The sequence below is a fragment of the Mauremys mutica genome, chromosome 1 (genome assembly GCF_020497125.1).
Source record: "Mauremys mutica isolate MM-2020 ecotype Southern chromosome 1, ASM2049712v1, whole genome shotgun sequence".
Lineage (NCBI taxonomy): Eukaryota > Metazoa > Chordata > Testudines > Geoemydidae > Mauremys > Mauremys mutica.
Genome location: NC_059072.1, coordinates 82,831,288 through 82,847,365, shown reverse-complemented (window position 1 = coordinate 82,847,365; position 16,078 = coordinate 82,831,288). Strand labels below are relative to the sequence as shown.

The 16,078-nt window shown below is 44.7% G+C and overlaps 1 protein-coding gene across 5 annotated transcripts in view; it reads right to left on the bottom strand.

Annotated features, from left to right (window-relative positions):
- Window positions 1-4,416: 4,416 nt before the first annotated feature.
- CRADD (CASP2 and RIPK1 domain containing adaptor with death domain) overlaps window positions 4,417-16,078 on the bottom strand; it is a 99,331-nt gene continuing 87,669 nt past the window's right edge. For 3 of the 5 annotated variants that reach the window (XM_044980934.1, XM_044980939.1, XM_044980957.1), the window contains exon 4: window positions 4,418-4,801. In XM_044980934.1, the coding sequence (XP_044836869.1) occupies window positions 4,500-4,801 (302 nt within the window). In that variant the 3' untranslated portion in view covers window positions 4,418-4,499. Of the gene's footprint in view, window positions 4,802-16,078 lie in introns of all 5 variants that reach the window. The other 2 variants (XM_044980949.1, XM_044980966.1) reach the window with 2 other exon arrangements.

Below are 16,078 nucleotides of genomic sequence, written 5' to 3'. Positions count from 1 at the left end.
TGTCGGCTTTGTAAAAACAAGCTTTAACAAGACCTAAACCAATAGAGACATTTCTATGAATTTAAAAAGAATGACAAGGGACAATTTTTTAAAACAACAACAAAATTTCCCTGCAGTATATGTCACCCCATCATTGGGGCATTAAGTTAGGGCATGGGAAAGCTGAAGACAAAACTGATTAGAAAGTCATGATAAGCCAAAGAGAACCTGACTAATTCATCTTCAGTTGTCAAGCCTGAGGAAAAAAACCAAACAGCATAAATAGTGGCAAGTAAACAAGATTTTTTAAAAGTGTCTGTTTTCCTTTCTGAAGGGCCCCTTCTTTGAACAGCCAAGCTCCTGTTGACTTCAGTGCTAGTACTGGGAATTCTAGGAATGCCGGATGTAACCTTCAAATGTTATCTGCAAAATAGGTGAGGAGATTTGTTTTAAAAACTATATAGGAAATGCCATACTGGATCAGACCATATAGTCCATTGTACTCTCCAGTAGTGGTTGACACCAGCTATTTCAAAGGATGGTGCAAGAAACTATGCAGTAGGTAGTTATGGGATAACCTGTCCACAGGGAAAGTTTCTTCCTAACCCCTATCAGTTAGAAGTTGGCTAAAGCCCTGAAGCATGAGGGTTTCTATCACCTGCAAACATTTTTTGTTTTAATCTTTACTTTGGAACTTAACTCTGGATGTTTAACCCTACATTGTGACCTTTCAGGGCAGAATTTAAACACAAAGTTTACCTGATTCAAAGAAGCTGACTCAAGAGTCTATTAACAGTCATAAAGTGGTGGGGTATGTTACATGTTGAGTGTAAGTGGCAAAATAATGTAACTTGCACTGGTTTTGTATTCCTCAAGAATCAAATTCTGCCTGGTGTGGTGGATTCAACTCCCTTTGAGACCAATGTATAGTGTGGGTGTGTAACAGCATGAGACGGACTTTACCAAAAAAAAAAATCTTTCATGCTCTTAGTAACTTCTCCTGCTGGATGCAACAGGTGTATGTTACCATCTTTTGCCAGGTACACCTACCATGTAACTAACACCACTGTTTATGTATCAGAGGGGTGGTAGCCATGTTAGTCTGGATCTGTAAAAGCAGCAAAGAGTCCTGTGGCACTTTATAGACTAACAGACGTTTTGGAGCATGAGCTTTCGTGGGTGAATACCCACTTTGTCGGATGCATGGCCCAGAAATTCCTCCAGGAGTTGCACTTCCCCTCTCCAGGCTACATTTGGCTGAATTAGCCCATGATCACACAATCACATATACATAAGCCGCACTCAGATTGTTTTTAAATAGAACTTATACATGGATTATATATATAATATTTTGCTGTTTCAAACTGCTTAATTCCAACATCCATGTATATATAAAACATCCAAAGTTTTACATTGTTTATTTGGGACTTCTTGATAGAATTACGCTTTAATACACCATAATATGATATAATTAATTAAGATGTAAGTGAGGTGTAACAGGATCACGAATGGCTGAAGGTCAGGACTATATTATAGAAGACTAAAAATAAAATACCAGCAGATTGTTTCTGGGCCTGAATGAGCTGATTCTGCCAAACCATACTGTCAGGTACCAGGAGTCCAGAAAACCATGGCAAACTGGGCAGCCAGCAGACTGTTCAGATGACCCTCGCCTCTCTAATTTACCTTATAGTTTTGAGAATTGGGGGTACAGGAGAAAAAACTCTCACCCCAAAAAACTTTATGAAGACCTCTGACCTAGGTGAGAGTGCTGAAATATATTGGGCAGAACCTGGGGGAGGAGGGTGTTCCGCATTGGCTCTAGAGATGAAACAGTCTGCTTGAGGGGTTGTGCATAAATTGATCTCAAAATTCTGGACCCAAACTCTGTTTACCTGCCAAATCAGTCCTCTGTGATGTGTGTCCTTCCCTTGGAGTTAATCCACCTGGAAGGAGTTCTAATGTACTTCTGCCTTGAATCATCAGAAGATCTTGGTTTCATACAGCAGTTGATCTTTCTGATTGTCCATGAATACTCCCCCTGGCAACTGATAGGCAGGAATGTGGCAAATGCTTAGAGCTTCCTGCCAAAAGGAAGAAATGGCACTAGCTGGCAAGGGAAGAGGAGGCTTATGCTCTAACCACCATTCTGGGGTAAAACCTGACCAATGGTACCAGAGAATGGGTCCCATAATTCCAGTAACACAGGTACATGTGGCTGAGATAAAAGGAACTCCATGTTAGCTGCAGGAAAACTCCATGTTAGCTGTATTGGTACAAAGGAGAGCAGTGGGAGTTCTTCCACACTGAGTGGGAAAGAAACAAAGTCTTCAGGAATCTTCTTTTCTCCTCTCCCAGAAGGTGATGGGAACCACTGCAAAGTTCTTCTTCATGGAGAAGGGCTGGCTTCTGGGAGTGGGTTTGGCCAGACCATGAGGAGGGGTGTTCAGGCAAGGGCAGCAGGAATTCTCTGGTTCTATTGAAGACCATGCTTAACCCCAGTCAGCAATGGCAGCCTCTGTCTCTTGGCACCAGTAGTTCCCAGACTGCTTCTTGCCATCTCAGATTTGAGGTAGCTTGCCAGCTAGTGGCATCACACAGACTGTCATCATAGAATCATAGAAGATTAGGGTTGGCCGAGACCTCAGGAGTTCATCTAGTCCAACCCCCTGCTCAAAGCAGGACCAACCCCAACTAAATCATCCCAGCCAGGGCTTTGTCATCCTCCTAGGGTAGACCCATGTGACAACACAGATGCAGGAGCTCAGTTTTAAAGTCTCATCCAGAAGCATCCCATCCACTGAACTTCATGCAATTCCATTTATCTACTGTGGTGGGAAAGAAAGGTTAAAAGTTATTCTTGCTGACATTCAAACCTGTGATGCAAGAGAATCTAGAGACTGCAAACCTGCTGCTTAGACCATTAAACCACCCCTCTGGCTGGGCTTATTGTAAAATTAGAGAGGCCATTCTGGTAGGCCGTTTCCCCTCTGGCTTTGAGAGCAGCTAGCTAAGAGTAAAATTGCACTTGAGAGGCAGGCTCATCTGGATCCTAGAGCATAAGAACTGCAAAGATTCTAGGGATACAAGATCATATCCTTGTTTATGAGTCACAGAAGAGAGAAACCAACATCCGCTACCAGGCACTTCACTTCCATGTCCACAGAACTTTCCTTCACTAGATCCTGCCTATCCTCTTACTTATTTTATACCTTGAAAAGGATCCCCAGCTGTCCTGCTCTTCAAGAGATACATGCTATCACAGCATCCTGCTCCTTGCCATAACTCCTTAGAGCAGGGGTGGGCAAACTTTTTGGCCTGAGGGCCACATCTGGGTAGAGAAATTGTATGGTGGGCCATGACTGCTAATGAAATTGGGGTTGGGGCGTGGGAGGAGGTGAGGGTTCTGGCTGGGGGTGGGGTCTCCATGGTGGGGACAGAAATGAAGAGTTCAGGAGGCGGGAGAAGTTTCTGGCCTGGAGTAGGGGGGCTGGGATGCGGGGGTGGGGGTGAGGGCTCCAGCTGGGGGTGCACGCTCTGGGGTGGGGCACAGGATGAGGAGTTTGGGGTGCAGGAGAGTGCTCTGGGCTGGGATTGAGGGGTTCGGAGGGTGGGAGGGGGGTCAAGGCTGGGGCAGGGGGTTGGGGCTCGGGGGGAGACTCAGGGGTGCAGGCTCCGGGCAGCGTTTACCTCAAGCGGCTCCCTGAAGCAGCAGCATGTCCCCCCTCTGGCTCCTATGCAGAGGTGCAACCAGGCAGCTCTGCTGCGCGCTGACTGGTCCGCTGTCTGGTCCCCTGCAGCTCCCATTGGCTGCAGTTCCTGGCCAATGGGAGCTGCGGGGGTGATGCTTGGTGCGGGGGCAGCGTGCGGAGCAGAGCCCCCTGGCTGCCCCTACGTGTAGGAGCCGGAGAGAGGCCATTCCGCTGCTTCTGGGAGCCGCGCGGAGTGGCCCCCTACCCTGCTCCACAGCTGGAGTGCTGGAGTGGGACAAGTCTCAGACCCCACTCCCCAGCGGCAGCTCGAGGGCCGGATTAAAATGGCTGGCAGGCCGGATCAGGCCGTAGTTTGCCCACCCCTGCCTTAGAGTATTCTTAAATAGTACAATAACAATGGACAAAGTCCTAAGGGAGACACTGTGCCCAACAACCTCCCATTACTATTAGCTCAGCACCTCTCAGGATGTGGCTCACTGCTTGCAAAGACTCTAGCAAACTTTAAGCGTCAACGCCTTCTTAACTACATAACATTGGAAGAAGTATAAGAGTGAACAAAAAGAGCGATAATTTCTTAAAGCCTGTTAAAAAATAATCTGGCATACATGTAATAATAAGAGACGTCAAAACCTCCCACAGAGAACTGAAAGCTACAAGGAAGCACAGAGTAATAAAATTACCAAGCTGCTTGTCTGCCATTTCCTCAATTTCAAATTAAGAGACATCAGAACACTGATACGTGATTCAGTGAATCCAGTGTATTTTATTTAGCAAAAAACTCAAGAGCCACCAATCGATAACAAGACTTCACTCAAGCATATGCTGGATCACAGAAGGATCCACTTCTCCGGCCATCAGACTGGTGTGCAGACTTTGGATTGTGGCTTTGATTCCAAAACGCTGTCTCCAAAGGACAAACGCAGCCACAATCTGTGACTGCACAGTGTGAGGGTGATTGACTTTACATCTATAGATGTCATTCTGTGACAAGCCCAGGTACAGTACAATATGCTCCCACTCAGGCCCCAGGCTCCTGGCAAGTTTGTTAATCTGCTGATCTGTTGGGGGGTTCTTCAAAACGTCTGGTGGAATTCCAGTTAACCCGTCATCTGGAAAAAAGCAAAAAGCATACATACATCACCAGGCAATATTTTGGGCAAAAAAATGGGCAAGGTTAATGCAGTCGGAAGCTTCAACCAAAGGATTTAGGGAACAAAACATATCTAAAACGGAAGGATTCATTACCACAAAAAAAGTGATAAACAAACTTTGTTATAGGATTCTGAGATTTAGGAAAATAAAAACCCTAGACATTGTGATACTACTCAGGGTATGTCTGCAGAGCCTGTGGAACCAAGCCTCCCAGTCTTGGGCTAGCAGGGCTCACACTAGCATAGGTGCTGGAACTAGGGGTGCTGCCACACCCCCGGCTTGAAGTGGTTTCCATCATATACAGCGTTTACAGTCTGGTTCAATGGCTCTGTGCCTCCACTAGACAAATTGTTCCAGCACATTAGCACTCCAAAAAGAGCTGTGTAGACAGCGCTCTGAAATTGTGGCTTGGGTTGGAGCTCTGGCTCTGAAGCCCCCTCCGTCCCCTTCCTAGGCTTCAGAGCCTGAGCGGCAACTTCAGTGCTTACACAACTAGTTTCAGAGTGCTAGTGCGAGTCCTGCTAGCCCGAGTCTGTCCGCCCGGGCTGGGAGGTTTGCTGTCACAGGCTGGGTAGACATACCCTAAGAGGCCAAGATTTTCAAAACTGACTGGTGATATTGGGTGCCTAACTTGAGATCCCTGAGCAGAGGGTGTGTGTTCAGCACTTTCTGAAAAGCAGGCCCCTCTAAGGTGTCAAGCTGGGCACTCAAAATCACCAGTCACTTTTGAAAAGTTTGGCCAGATTTTATGTCCTAGTTGCTAAGGACAGAAGGGACCATTATAGTCTCACCTTCTGCATAAACACAGGCCATAGAATTTCAGCCCATAATTGGGTCAAGCCCATAATTCCTGGTTTAACTACAGTATATCTTTGAGAAAAATATCCAACCTTAAAGACATCAAGGGATGAAGAATCCACCACATTCCTAGATAACTTGTTTCAATGGTTAATTAACCTCACTGTTAAAAAGTTGTGCTTTACTTTTAGTCTAAATTTGTCTAGCCTCAGCTTCCAACCATTGGATCTTGTTATGCCTTTGTCTGTTATATGAAAGAGCCATCTAGTGTCAGAAATCTTCTCCCCAGGGAGTTACTTATAGATTATGATCATCCCTTAACCATCCTCTTTTAAGCTAAATACATTGAGCTTCTTTTGTCTATTAGGCATGCTCAAATCATTCTTGTAGCTCATTTCTGCTCTCTTTCCAATTTGTCAATGTCCTTTTTGAAGCGTGGCCATGATGACTAGACACAGTATTGCAGTAATGGTCTCACTAAGGCTATATACCATGGTAGTAAAATCTCCATACCACTTCTTATTCCCCTACTTCTATGCCCAGTGATCACATTGCTCTGTGAGCCCATGTTCAGCTGGCGATCTACAAGTACTCTTAAATCTTTTATGTGTTGCTGCTTACCAAAATATAATCCCCCATTCTGTGAGTCTGATCTACATTCAGTGTGACCTAACGTTCATGCATATAGTTGTATTAAAATATATATACTTCAAATAAGCCTAGCTTACCATGCCATCAAACTTGCTCTGTAGAACTGACCTGTCCTTATCATTAGTTGCCATTCCACCAGTTTTTGTCATCTGTAAACTTTGCCAGCAATGATTTTATAGTTCCTTCCCAGACCACTAATAGACATATGGAATAACAGTGGGCCATTAAAAGATCCCTGTGGGATCCTACTAGAAATGTTCCCAGTGGACAGGTATCCCCCATTTAGAGGGTGTTTTGGTTTTTTAGATCTAGCAGTTAGCCCAGGGGTTCTCAAACTGGGGGTCAGGACCCCTAAGGGGTCATGAAGTATTACATGGGGGCAGGGCCGGCTCCAGGTTTTCTGCCGTCCCAAGCGGCAAAAAAACAACAACGGGGCAGCGCGATCGCACCGTTCCACTTTTCGGCGGCAATTTGGCGGCAGGTCCTTCGCTCCCAGAGGGACCCGCCGCCAAATTACCGCCGAAGACCCAGACGTGCTGCCCCAATAGCGGCCGGAATGCCTCCCCTTGATATTGGCAGCCCCAAGCACCTGCTTCTTTAGCTGGTGCCTGGAGCCGGCCCTGCATGGGAGGGATCACGAGCTGTCAACCTCTACCCCAAACCCCACTTTGCCTCCAGCATTTATAATGGTGTTAAATATACATAAAAATGTTTTAAATTTATAAGGAGGGGTCACACTCAGAGGCTGGCTACGTGAAAGGGGTCACCAGTACAAAAGTTTGAGAACCACTGAGTTAGCCAGTTTTTAATCAATTCCACCAAATTGCCCATGTCTCTTCTCCACTCCTGCCAGCACAATCCCAACCTGCAACGCCCTATCTCACTCAGCTATTTGGCCTCTCCTTATTCACACTCTCCTTCCCGTTACAAATTATTTCCCATAATCCCTCTTCCCTGACCCAGTACCATTCATCTGGCCTTCCTCAGATCTCTTTCATGGGATTTTTTTCCAGTCACATGATCCCAAAACAATTCTTTTGACTGGCTCCTGAATTTTGTCCAAGCTCCCCAGTGCTTCCCCCAAAATCCAGAAATGTATTGCTCACCTCAAAAAATTCCAATGCACTGAAAGATTTTACTACCAGAATCACAGACTACAGTACCAATATAGTCCATCCACCAATACAGCTACCCAAGGAAATGCATACGCTACCATAGTTAACAGTGTTTAAAATGTTAAAGGAATGGAACCTAAAACCTCCTGTAAACCTGAGGGGCCTTCTTGAGTATTCCTTATTGTAATTTCAAAGGAACTGAAAAGGATATTTTAGATCTCAATGTGCTGTTCAGAGACACAGTCTTTTGCCTGTAAAGTCCCAGCTGATACTAGTTACGTTGAAAATGATGCAACTGGAAAGAAGGTATTGCAAACATATCTATGAAACCTAGTCATCCTTAGCTACTAACCGTCCCTTGAGATTACACCCTGATGCTACAGGCCAATGAATTTTGTCCTCTAAATTTGTTGCCTGGGGGACTGCATCAAAATGGAAGATAAATACCCTCCAAGAGAGGGCTAATTATAGCCTACTGATCTCAATGTTGAATAAGCAGCCAGCTCCCTACAGAAGAGCCGTTTTGTGCAATCGAATTCATAGCTCCAATATCATGCTCACAGTCTCCATCAATGTAACACAGGAACAACAGTGAAAATGCAGCACGCCCTTTGCAGCATGAAAAGTTTCTTGTAAAATATTTTTCGCATAAAATATCCAGGGCCTGCAGATCATTTGGGTCATTCGAGACTGATGTACACTATCAAGAGCTGTTTTGAATAAAAGAAATAGTTACTGTCTAAAAAATATTGTAGGCTGCTTTCATCTTTATGTCTCCAGACCACTAGAAGAGCCCTGGGGTGTTGGACGGTTAACAGAGGACTAATAATGGGCTCCTCTGCCTTCCTTAGGTCACCAGGACAAACCCAGCCCAAGTCAGGACTAGCTGAACAGTATGACCCTCAAATGGCCATTTGGTGGCTTATGGGAAATAAATTGGTGGTTTCAGTCCAGATCACAGTGGACGTAATTTCAAATCAGTTTGCAAAAGTGGATTACTTTGGGCCTGATCCACTGAAGTTAATTAATGTCTTTCAACTGACTTCAGTAAGCTTTGGGTCATGCCTTTTGTTGGCAATCTCAGCAAAGGGATCAAGGATGAAATGGGTAAGAAGACTGAACTACCCTCTCATCAGTAGAGGGGGTCTCTCCAGAAAAGAGTTGAGACAACATTGGTGGGGCTGCCTGTACTGCCGCTTCCCAGCTCTGCAGGTAATCAGAGGCCTTCTGTCTCCATAACTGTAAATCTGAACCCTCCGTGAACAAATATTTAACTAAAACTAAAATTAAAAAGATATGGCACAGTATAACTATGGTTATATTGTACTCTGGCTGATAATATCTCGTGGTAATACAGTTGTTATTATTATGCTTAGCTACTAAATATAAAACGACTGCTCCCCTCCCCCTAAAGAACTGTTATCTGCCAACCTCCTATGATCTTTGCTCTCATACCAAACTGTTTACATTTTCTGGGCACTAGCAATAAGATGATTTTATGCTGAGGATATTGAAATGTGATTATGCAGGGAGGCTTGAAAAAACACGTTATCCTGCCCTTCCATTCTCTAATATTAAACAGATTTTGACATCTAGCTGTGACCCAGGGAAGCCCTGGTGCCAACTAGCAGAAAGCACAGAGCTTGGATAGGGTTTTACAGGGATCTCCTGGGTCAGATATCTGCATGATTACTCACCAAAAAGTGGCATGAAAGGTCTCTCCTGAGAGCCTGTAGCTCACTGGTTACCATAACCATTGCAAAATGTATGTAGGGATAATATTTAAGGAGTTATGTATCTACACTGAAAATTATGTTCTTAAGGTCTTAGAATAAGGGAGGTCACCAAAAGGTGACATACCTTGGACATATTCCTTTCAGGTAGGAGGTAGCAGACACTTATATCCCTGTCTGATCATTTGTGTATTGTCTGCCTCACAGTGGAGGCCTATTTGCAAACTGAGCCAGGTGCCAGTCAAAAAGCTGCAAAATCTACAAAAGAGAAAATCTACAGGAAGAAACAAATACAGCAGGTGGAGTGTCCTGTTTATGGAAGTAGACAAAAGATGGGACTGGTACATCCTGGGGGCAAAGAAACTCACTCGGTCATCCTTCACCTAGGAGACAAGCTGACAGGTTGTCCGTCTCATGAAAGGAGGATTACAGCCAAGCCTGCTTGTAAAGCGCTGCAAGGATTTTGGGTGAGCATTGCTCTAACACACGAGAATAGCTTAGTGTAATTAAGTCTAAGCTTTAGGATGAGCGTTATGATTTTGTTTTATATGTAACCATTTCTTTCCACTACTTCTACTTGCTACTACCTCAGTCTCTGTACTTTGTTAAATAAACTTATACTTAATTTCATTATAAATAGGGCCCTACCAAATTCACGGTCCATTTTGGTCAATTTCACAGACATAGGATTTTAAAAATCATAAATTTCATGATTGCAGCTATTTAAATCTGAAATTTCATGGTGTTATAATTGTAGGGGTCCTGACCCATAAAGGAGTTGGAGGGGGGGTGTCCACAAGGTTACTCTAGGGGGAGTTGCGGTACTGCTACCTTTACTTCTGTGCTGCTACTGGCAGAGCAGCTGCTAGCAGCAGCGCAGAAGTCAGGATGGCATGGTATGGTATTGCCACCCTGACTTCTGTGCTGATGCTGGCAGGGTGCTGCCTTCAGAGCTGGGCACCTGGCCAACAGCCACTGCTATCCGGCCGCCCAGATGTAAGGGTTGCAATACCGTGACCCCCATAAAATAACCTTGTGACCCCCCCCTGCAAAACCTCAATTTGAGAAACGCTGGTCTCCCCCATGAAATCTGTATAGTATAGGGTAAAAGCACACAAAAGACCAGATTTCACGGGGGGGTGGGGAGCCCAGATTTCACGGCCAGTGATGTGTTTTTCATGGCCGTGAATGTGGTAGGTCCCTAATTATAAACATAGCTAATTGCTGTGCATTAAGCAGAGCGGTGATCCAAGGTAGATCTGGTAAGCTGGCACGTACTGTTTCTTTGGAAACAATGAATCTGTGTATACTGCAAGTGTCCAGTGGACGTTGGGCTGGACACTCCAGGGAGATTGGAGGGCTCAAGGTTTGGCGAGTGACTATTGCTACTTCTGCAGAGTAGCAGTGGGGCCTGCAAAGACTAAAGGGGAGTGTTTGAGTTGATGGCGGTGTTGGGAAGCTGATCCACGCCAAGCACAGACAAGGCTTCCTCGTGCTAAGGGCAGATGCGGTAGTGAGATGCCCGGCAACTCGTACCCCTGGGAAGCATCACACAAGTATCTTGCCTTCAGCATGTTATCAGCCCTTTAATAATAAATAAGCATCATCATCATCATAAATAAAACCCATCCAGGAAATCTTTTAATCTAATATGGGTGCACATGTTTCTGGGATGTTAGCCAGATGTTATATTTAATACAAAGCATTGTTATTTGAGTCCCATTCTATACTCTGTGCTGCTTCTTTTTCATATATAGTAGCACATAGTTATTGGAACATTTGGGATAGATAGATAATGTTATCTAGATATATAAAAATTGTTGTATCTTTATTGAGAAATATTTAAATAGGCCATTTTAGATGCAAATTCTAAGTTACATAAAAGAGGGTTGAGGTTTATTATTATTACTGTTTTACAAAAGCAAAGGCATTTCAGTTGAGGGTGAAATTTGCTATACAATTGAGGCCTTAGTCTTTAACATATTGTTCAGATACTACAAGTAATTTGTAGTAACTACAAAGTATCCCCCTAAATACTACTTCAGTGTGCTCTAGTGAGCCTAACTGTTGGGGCCATATAGCAAATTTCAATGAACAAGGATCAAACTCAATCCTTTTCTTTCAGTCCTGATGCATGCAAATTGGATCACACCTTCCAAAGCCCTGTCTGCTCCCATTTCTAAGGGCTAGTCTACACTAGATGCAGCTGTGCCACTGTAGAGCATCTGGTGAAGACGCTCTATGCTGAAATGGCAAAGCTCTCATTAACTTTAGTGGTGCAAGATCGGGAGGGTGGGGGGTTAGGGGGTGTTCCTGAGCTTCCAGACCAGTGCATAGACAGGAGGATGGTACCATGCTGTTGAAAGCAGAAAGCAAACAGAATCAGGATCTAAACAGAACATCCCATAAACGCGTATCCAGACACAACGTGGCTCTCCCTTACTAATCCAAACAGCACAGCCTTAAGTGGGGCAAAATGGCAGGATGCCACCTGTGAATTCCCTTGTTCCTCAGGGCTTTTCTGACTTACAGCCATGGGTCATTGAAGCATTCCAGTAATCCCCTGTGCCAACGGCAGTGAGGAGAGATGGCATAAAGCTAACCAAAGCAGGCTTTATGCCACCTTGAGATTTTCTTATGTCAGGGGACTCCCCAGCTGGCCACGCAAGTCAGCTTTAGTGCTGGTTTGTGCCACTCATCAGGGCCAAGGATCCGGCCTTCCATTCCCAAGATTGTTGGAAGTCATTAGGAAGTGCGTGATTCCCACAGAGTTCACAGCAAGTGTTATCAATATTCTCAGTGATGACACAATCCTCTGGCCTTCACTCAGAGCACAGTTCTTCCCTGAAAAGTGCTAAAGAAAAAAGGCAGCCTGGGGCTCAACATTTCTCATCTCTCAGTCACCTCCATAGCAAATATGCTCACTTGACAAATCGAGTGAGCCAACAGCCCGTCACATTCGGAAGACACATTTCATTTTTTAAAGGAATTTAACAACAAATTGCTCTCCCTGCAGCCCCCTACAGGCCTATACACTTGCTTAACTGAAACACATCACAGCTCTGAACTGCCAGGTTCTGTCCTGCTCCAGGTGTGATATATTATACAAATTATTTTAAGAGTGAATGTTCCTAATAGCAAATAATTTGCATGTAGCTATAAACTCAGGGCATAGCCTGGAACAGAATTTGGCAGCTCTGGCTGGAAGCTGGGTGGGGGCAGCAAAATCTGAGTGGGAAGCATGGGGAGGGGGGGTGCTGTGAGGATTGGTTCTGCAGCAGAGCAGAGTGCTGGGCCCCTGGGACAGGGAACCCCCCGGGGGAGGTAAGAGGTGCTTGTGCTGCTTGTTGCAGGGTAGGATAGAGTGATCTGGGAGCTCTGGAGGCTGGGGGATAGAAGGTGTTGTGGCTCCTGGGTGGGGGCACCTGGCAGAGGTGGTGGTGGGGAATAGAAGGTTCCGGGGCTCCCTGGGAGCAGTGGGGGGATGGGGAAGGGAATTTTGCTGGGGATGGGGTAGCTTAGCTTGGTTTGTACTGAGGGCAACCTGAGGCCAGTATCAGGCCTCCCTCTTGTGCTGTCGCCCTTCCCAGCTTCTCTTCCTGGCTGCTCCTTCTTGGCCCTGTTCCATCAGGCAGAACGACAGGCAAATGCCTGTAGCCCCCTGCAGCATATCCAAACGCGTGAGCTCAAGGCTGCCCTGCGGGAATGCGTGACTGGACTGTCAGATACATGTCCTGAGAGATGCATGATATTGGGCAGCCCTGCACAGTCAATGTGTACTATGTACAGCACCAAGCCCTTTGTTTGCACTTTGCAAATACTTGACAATGAGAATGAAATATTACAGTGATGTTACAGTTATTCTAAACTTCAAACGGCTCAAATTGCTCAACACTGATGTGGTCAGACAAATTACCCAGACTATCTCCCAATTTCCGACCTTGTGCAAATGAGACATTGAACTTGCTCAGAGGAAGAAAAATGGCACTTTGCAACAGCTCCAAATAAATCATATATTCTGGAATAGGAAGATATTATGTATGTACGTACCACCCACTTTCCACCCTGTTTACTAACAGGATGGAAGAGTCTGAACCAAAGCCCATTCAAATCAATGGTGGTCTTTCTACTGGCATCCATGGGTTCTGGAAAAGTATTTCAAGGATCAACGAAAATGGATTTAGATGCTGTAATATTTGAACCTAGGCAAACAGGTTGGATATGTTAGAAAGTTTTCCTTATCAAAGTCAATTAAAGTAATATAGATTAAAACATTCTTTAGAAGGTACAGAACCCCCTGCAGGTGTCGCGTGTATAGCAATCTGTCTGTCTGTGCTGTTACACGTATGAGCAATGAGTAACATTTCTTCACCTTGGGAGAACATGTCCATGATGCAAGATTTTGGCAGGCCCTGCCCTAATCTCTCCCCACTGCTCCCTTGGAAGAGGTTTTTACTCACTACTTAGCTTCGCCTACTCCTCATAACCCAGTACGAGGACATCTGCTTGTAGTCCTGTCTCATAATTGCTGCCAAGAATTAGCTAACCTGTCAGTGGAAACTCCCTTTTCCTTGAATTACAGAATGGAATCAGTATTTTGGAAACCCCTGGTGACGGAAAAGCTATCTGCAGAAACTATGGGCCAGATTCTGCTGTCAGTAACACCTCAGTATAAATCCAGAGTAACTCCACTGCCTGCTGTAGAGTCTGATCAAGCTCAGAGTCTGGCCTATTAAATATACAGACTATACTGCAATATGGAATCTGTACCAAGAGGAGAATGCGGAAAACAACACAAGCCTTCCAAAACTAGCTTAATACTTTGCAGGTTCAGTTAGCACTGACCTGTTTATTCCCCATTCCCTCAAACCTACTGTAGCCCAGGCTTTAATGAGAAAACTACGCTAGTTTGGGATACTGCTGAGTTAGGTATATACAGTAGGTATCGTTTTGCTCTGCAGCCCTTGTTTTCATGTTTGAATTAATTCAGGATGGTATGAAGCCTGTATAACTGGATAGCTTCTAATCTGATGAATGCAAACAAAAAAGTCATTAAAATGCAGAATATGTATAGTACCAGAAATCACAGCCACTGACAAGTATCCATATGATATTTAGTATTTCCATGTATTGTAACTGACTGATCGAAGCTGCTAATAAAAATGGAAGACAAAAATAAAATATGGTTTGCCATATCCTTTGAAATGCTTCTACATGGGGTCCACAAGTTCTCCCAAACCTTAAGCATCCGGTAGTGAACGTTGGCAACTTTAATAGTCATCATAGCGAATGAGGTTATATGACTGCAGACCCAAAACAGCGAACAACTGTTGGAGTTGGCAACAAATAATGATCTCGCATTGGTCCATGACCCTAAGCGGCACGGTATCTTCCATTCAGCGCGTTGGAATTGAGACTACTGCCCAGACCAGTGCTAGGTCACGTCGTATGCCAATCACACACAACCAGCAGCGTGTACTGTACTTAATGATTTTCCACCTGTGGAAGCATACTGGCACCAGAGCAAGCTGGTTTCTGCCGCAGTTGTAGTACATGTGATCAAGTGCTGGCACTTACAACTTCCATCAAAAATGGATTCCAACATAAGCTGAAGACTGGTGTCAGTTTTCCTTGACCTGACCATGGCATAGGTATGGTTTGGCCCATGGGCCTTTTGATGAAATTGTCTAGAACTATGCCAAGTTGGTTAGTATGTGCAATGGCTCTGTTTTTGAGAAATCGCCATTTCCATGTGCGTATCAGTGATAGAAAAAGTGCTTGGCGGCACCAAAAGGATGGCCTCCCACAAGTAGCAATATTATCTCCGACATTTTTCAACTTATATTCAAATGACCTGCCATATACTGGGTCTCACAAGTTTGTTCATGCAGATGACACATGCCTCGGCTCTCAGTCACACTCCTCTGACATACTTGAAAGTGTTCTGAATGAGGCTATGGTCAATTATTGTTGTCAGTGGCGCCTGATACCAAATGGAAGTAAGACCGTGTGAAGTGTCTTCCACTTACATCATACACAAGTGGACAGAGAGCTGAATATAGTTCTTAATGGTCAGAGAATAAAGCATGATTCACACCCAGTCTATCTAGGCATCATGTTGGATAGAACGCTCACATATCGTGACCATCTTACAAATATAGCGACTAAGGTCAAAACGTGCAACAGCCTGCTCTGAAAACTGGCTGGAATGACATGGGATGCCAATGCCCAAACATTACACACTTCAGTCTTGGCACTCTGCTATTCAGTGACGCAGTACTGCGCTCCAGTACAGGCTCATTCGTCTCACACAAAGATGACTGACGTACAACTTAATTCCACCATGCATATTATTTCAGGCACACTTAAATCTAATCCTCTGCTATGGTTACCAGTTCTCTGAAATATTGCTCCACCCAGTGTTTGCAGAGAGGAAAGCGTAGCAAAGCTCGTCACAAAATTGCGTGATATGCCACATCTACTGTTAATTAAAGACTTGTTTAGTCCACCACATGGTTGTCTGCCCTCACAGCACCCATTGTGGATAAATTTACCAGGTGAGGGACTTATGGTAGAGGACACATGGAGAGTTTCATGGTCCATAGAGAAAGTGACAAATAATGATCTTGTCTCTGACCCCACTTGATGTCAACCTGGGTTTGATTTACCATGAAGGCAATGGAGCCTTCTGAACCGATTTCATACCAGACATGGAATTTGTGCTGCAGTGGAATTTTGGTGGTGTTTTAGAGACAGTCCACTCTATCAACATGGGCAGCCACAAACCACGACACATATTGTTGAGGACAGCAAAATGACTCAACTTTCTGGAGGTCTTCGTGCCTTGAATATTGTTGATAAGAACAATGTGACTTGGCTTGAGTGGATTGCATATGCTAAATACATAAATAACCAGTATCAGTATATTTTTCAAAAC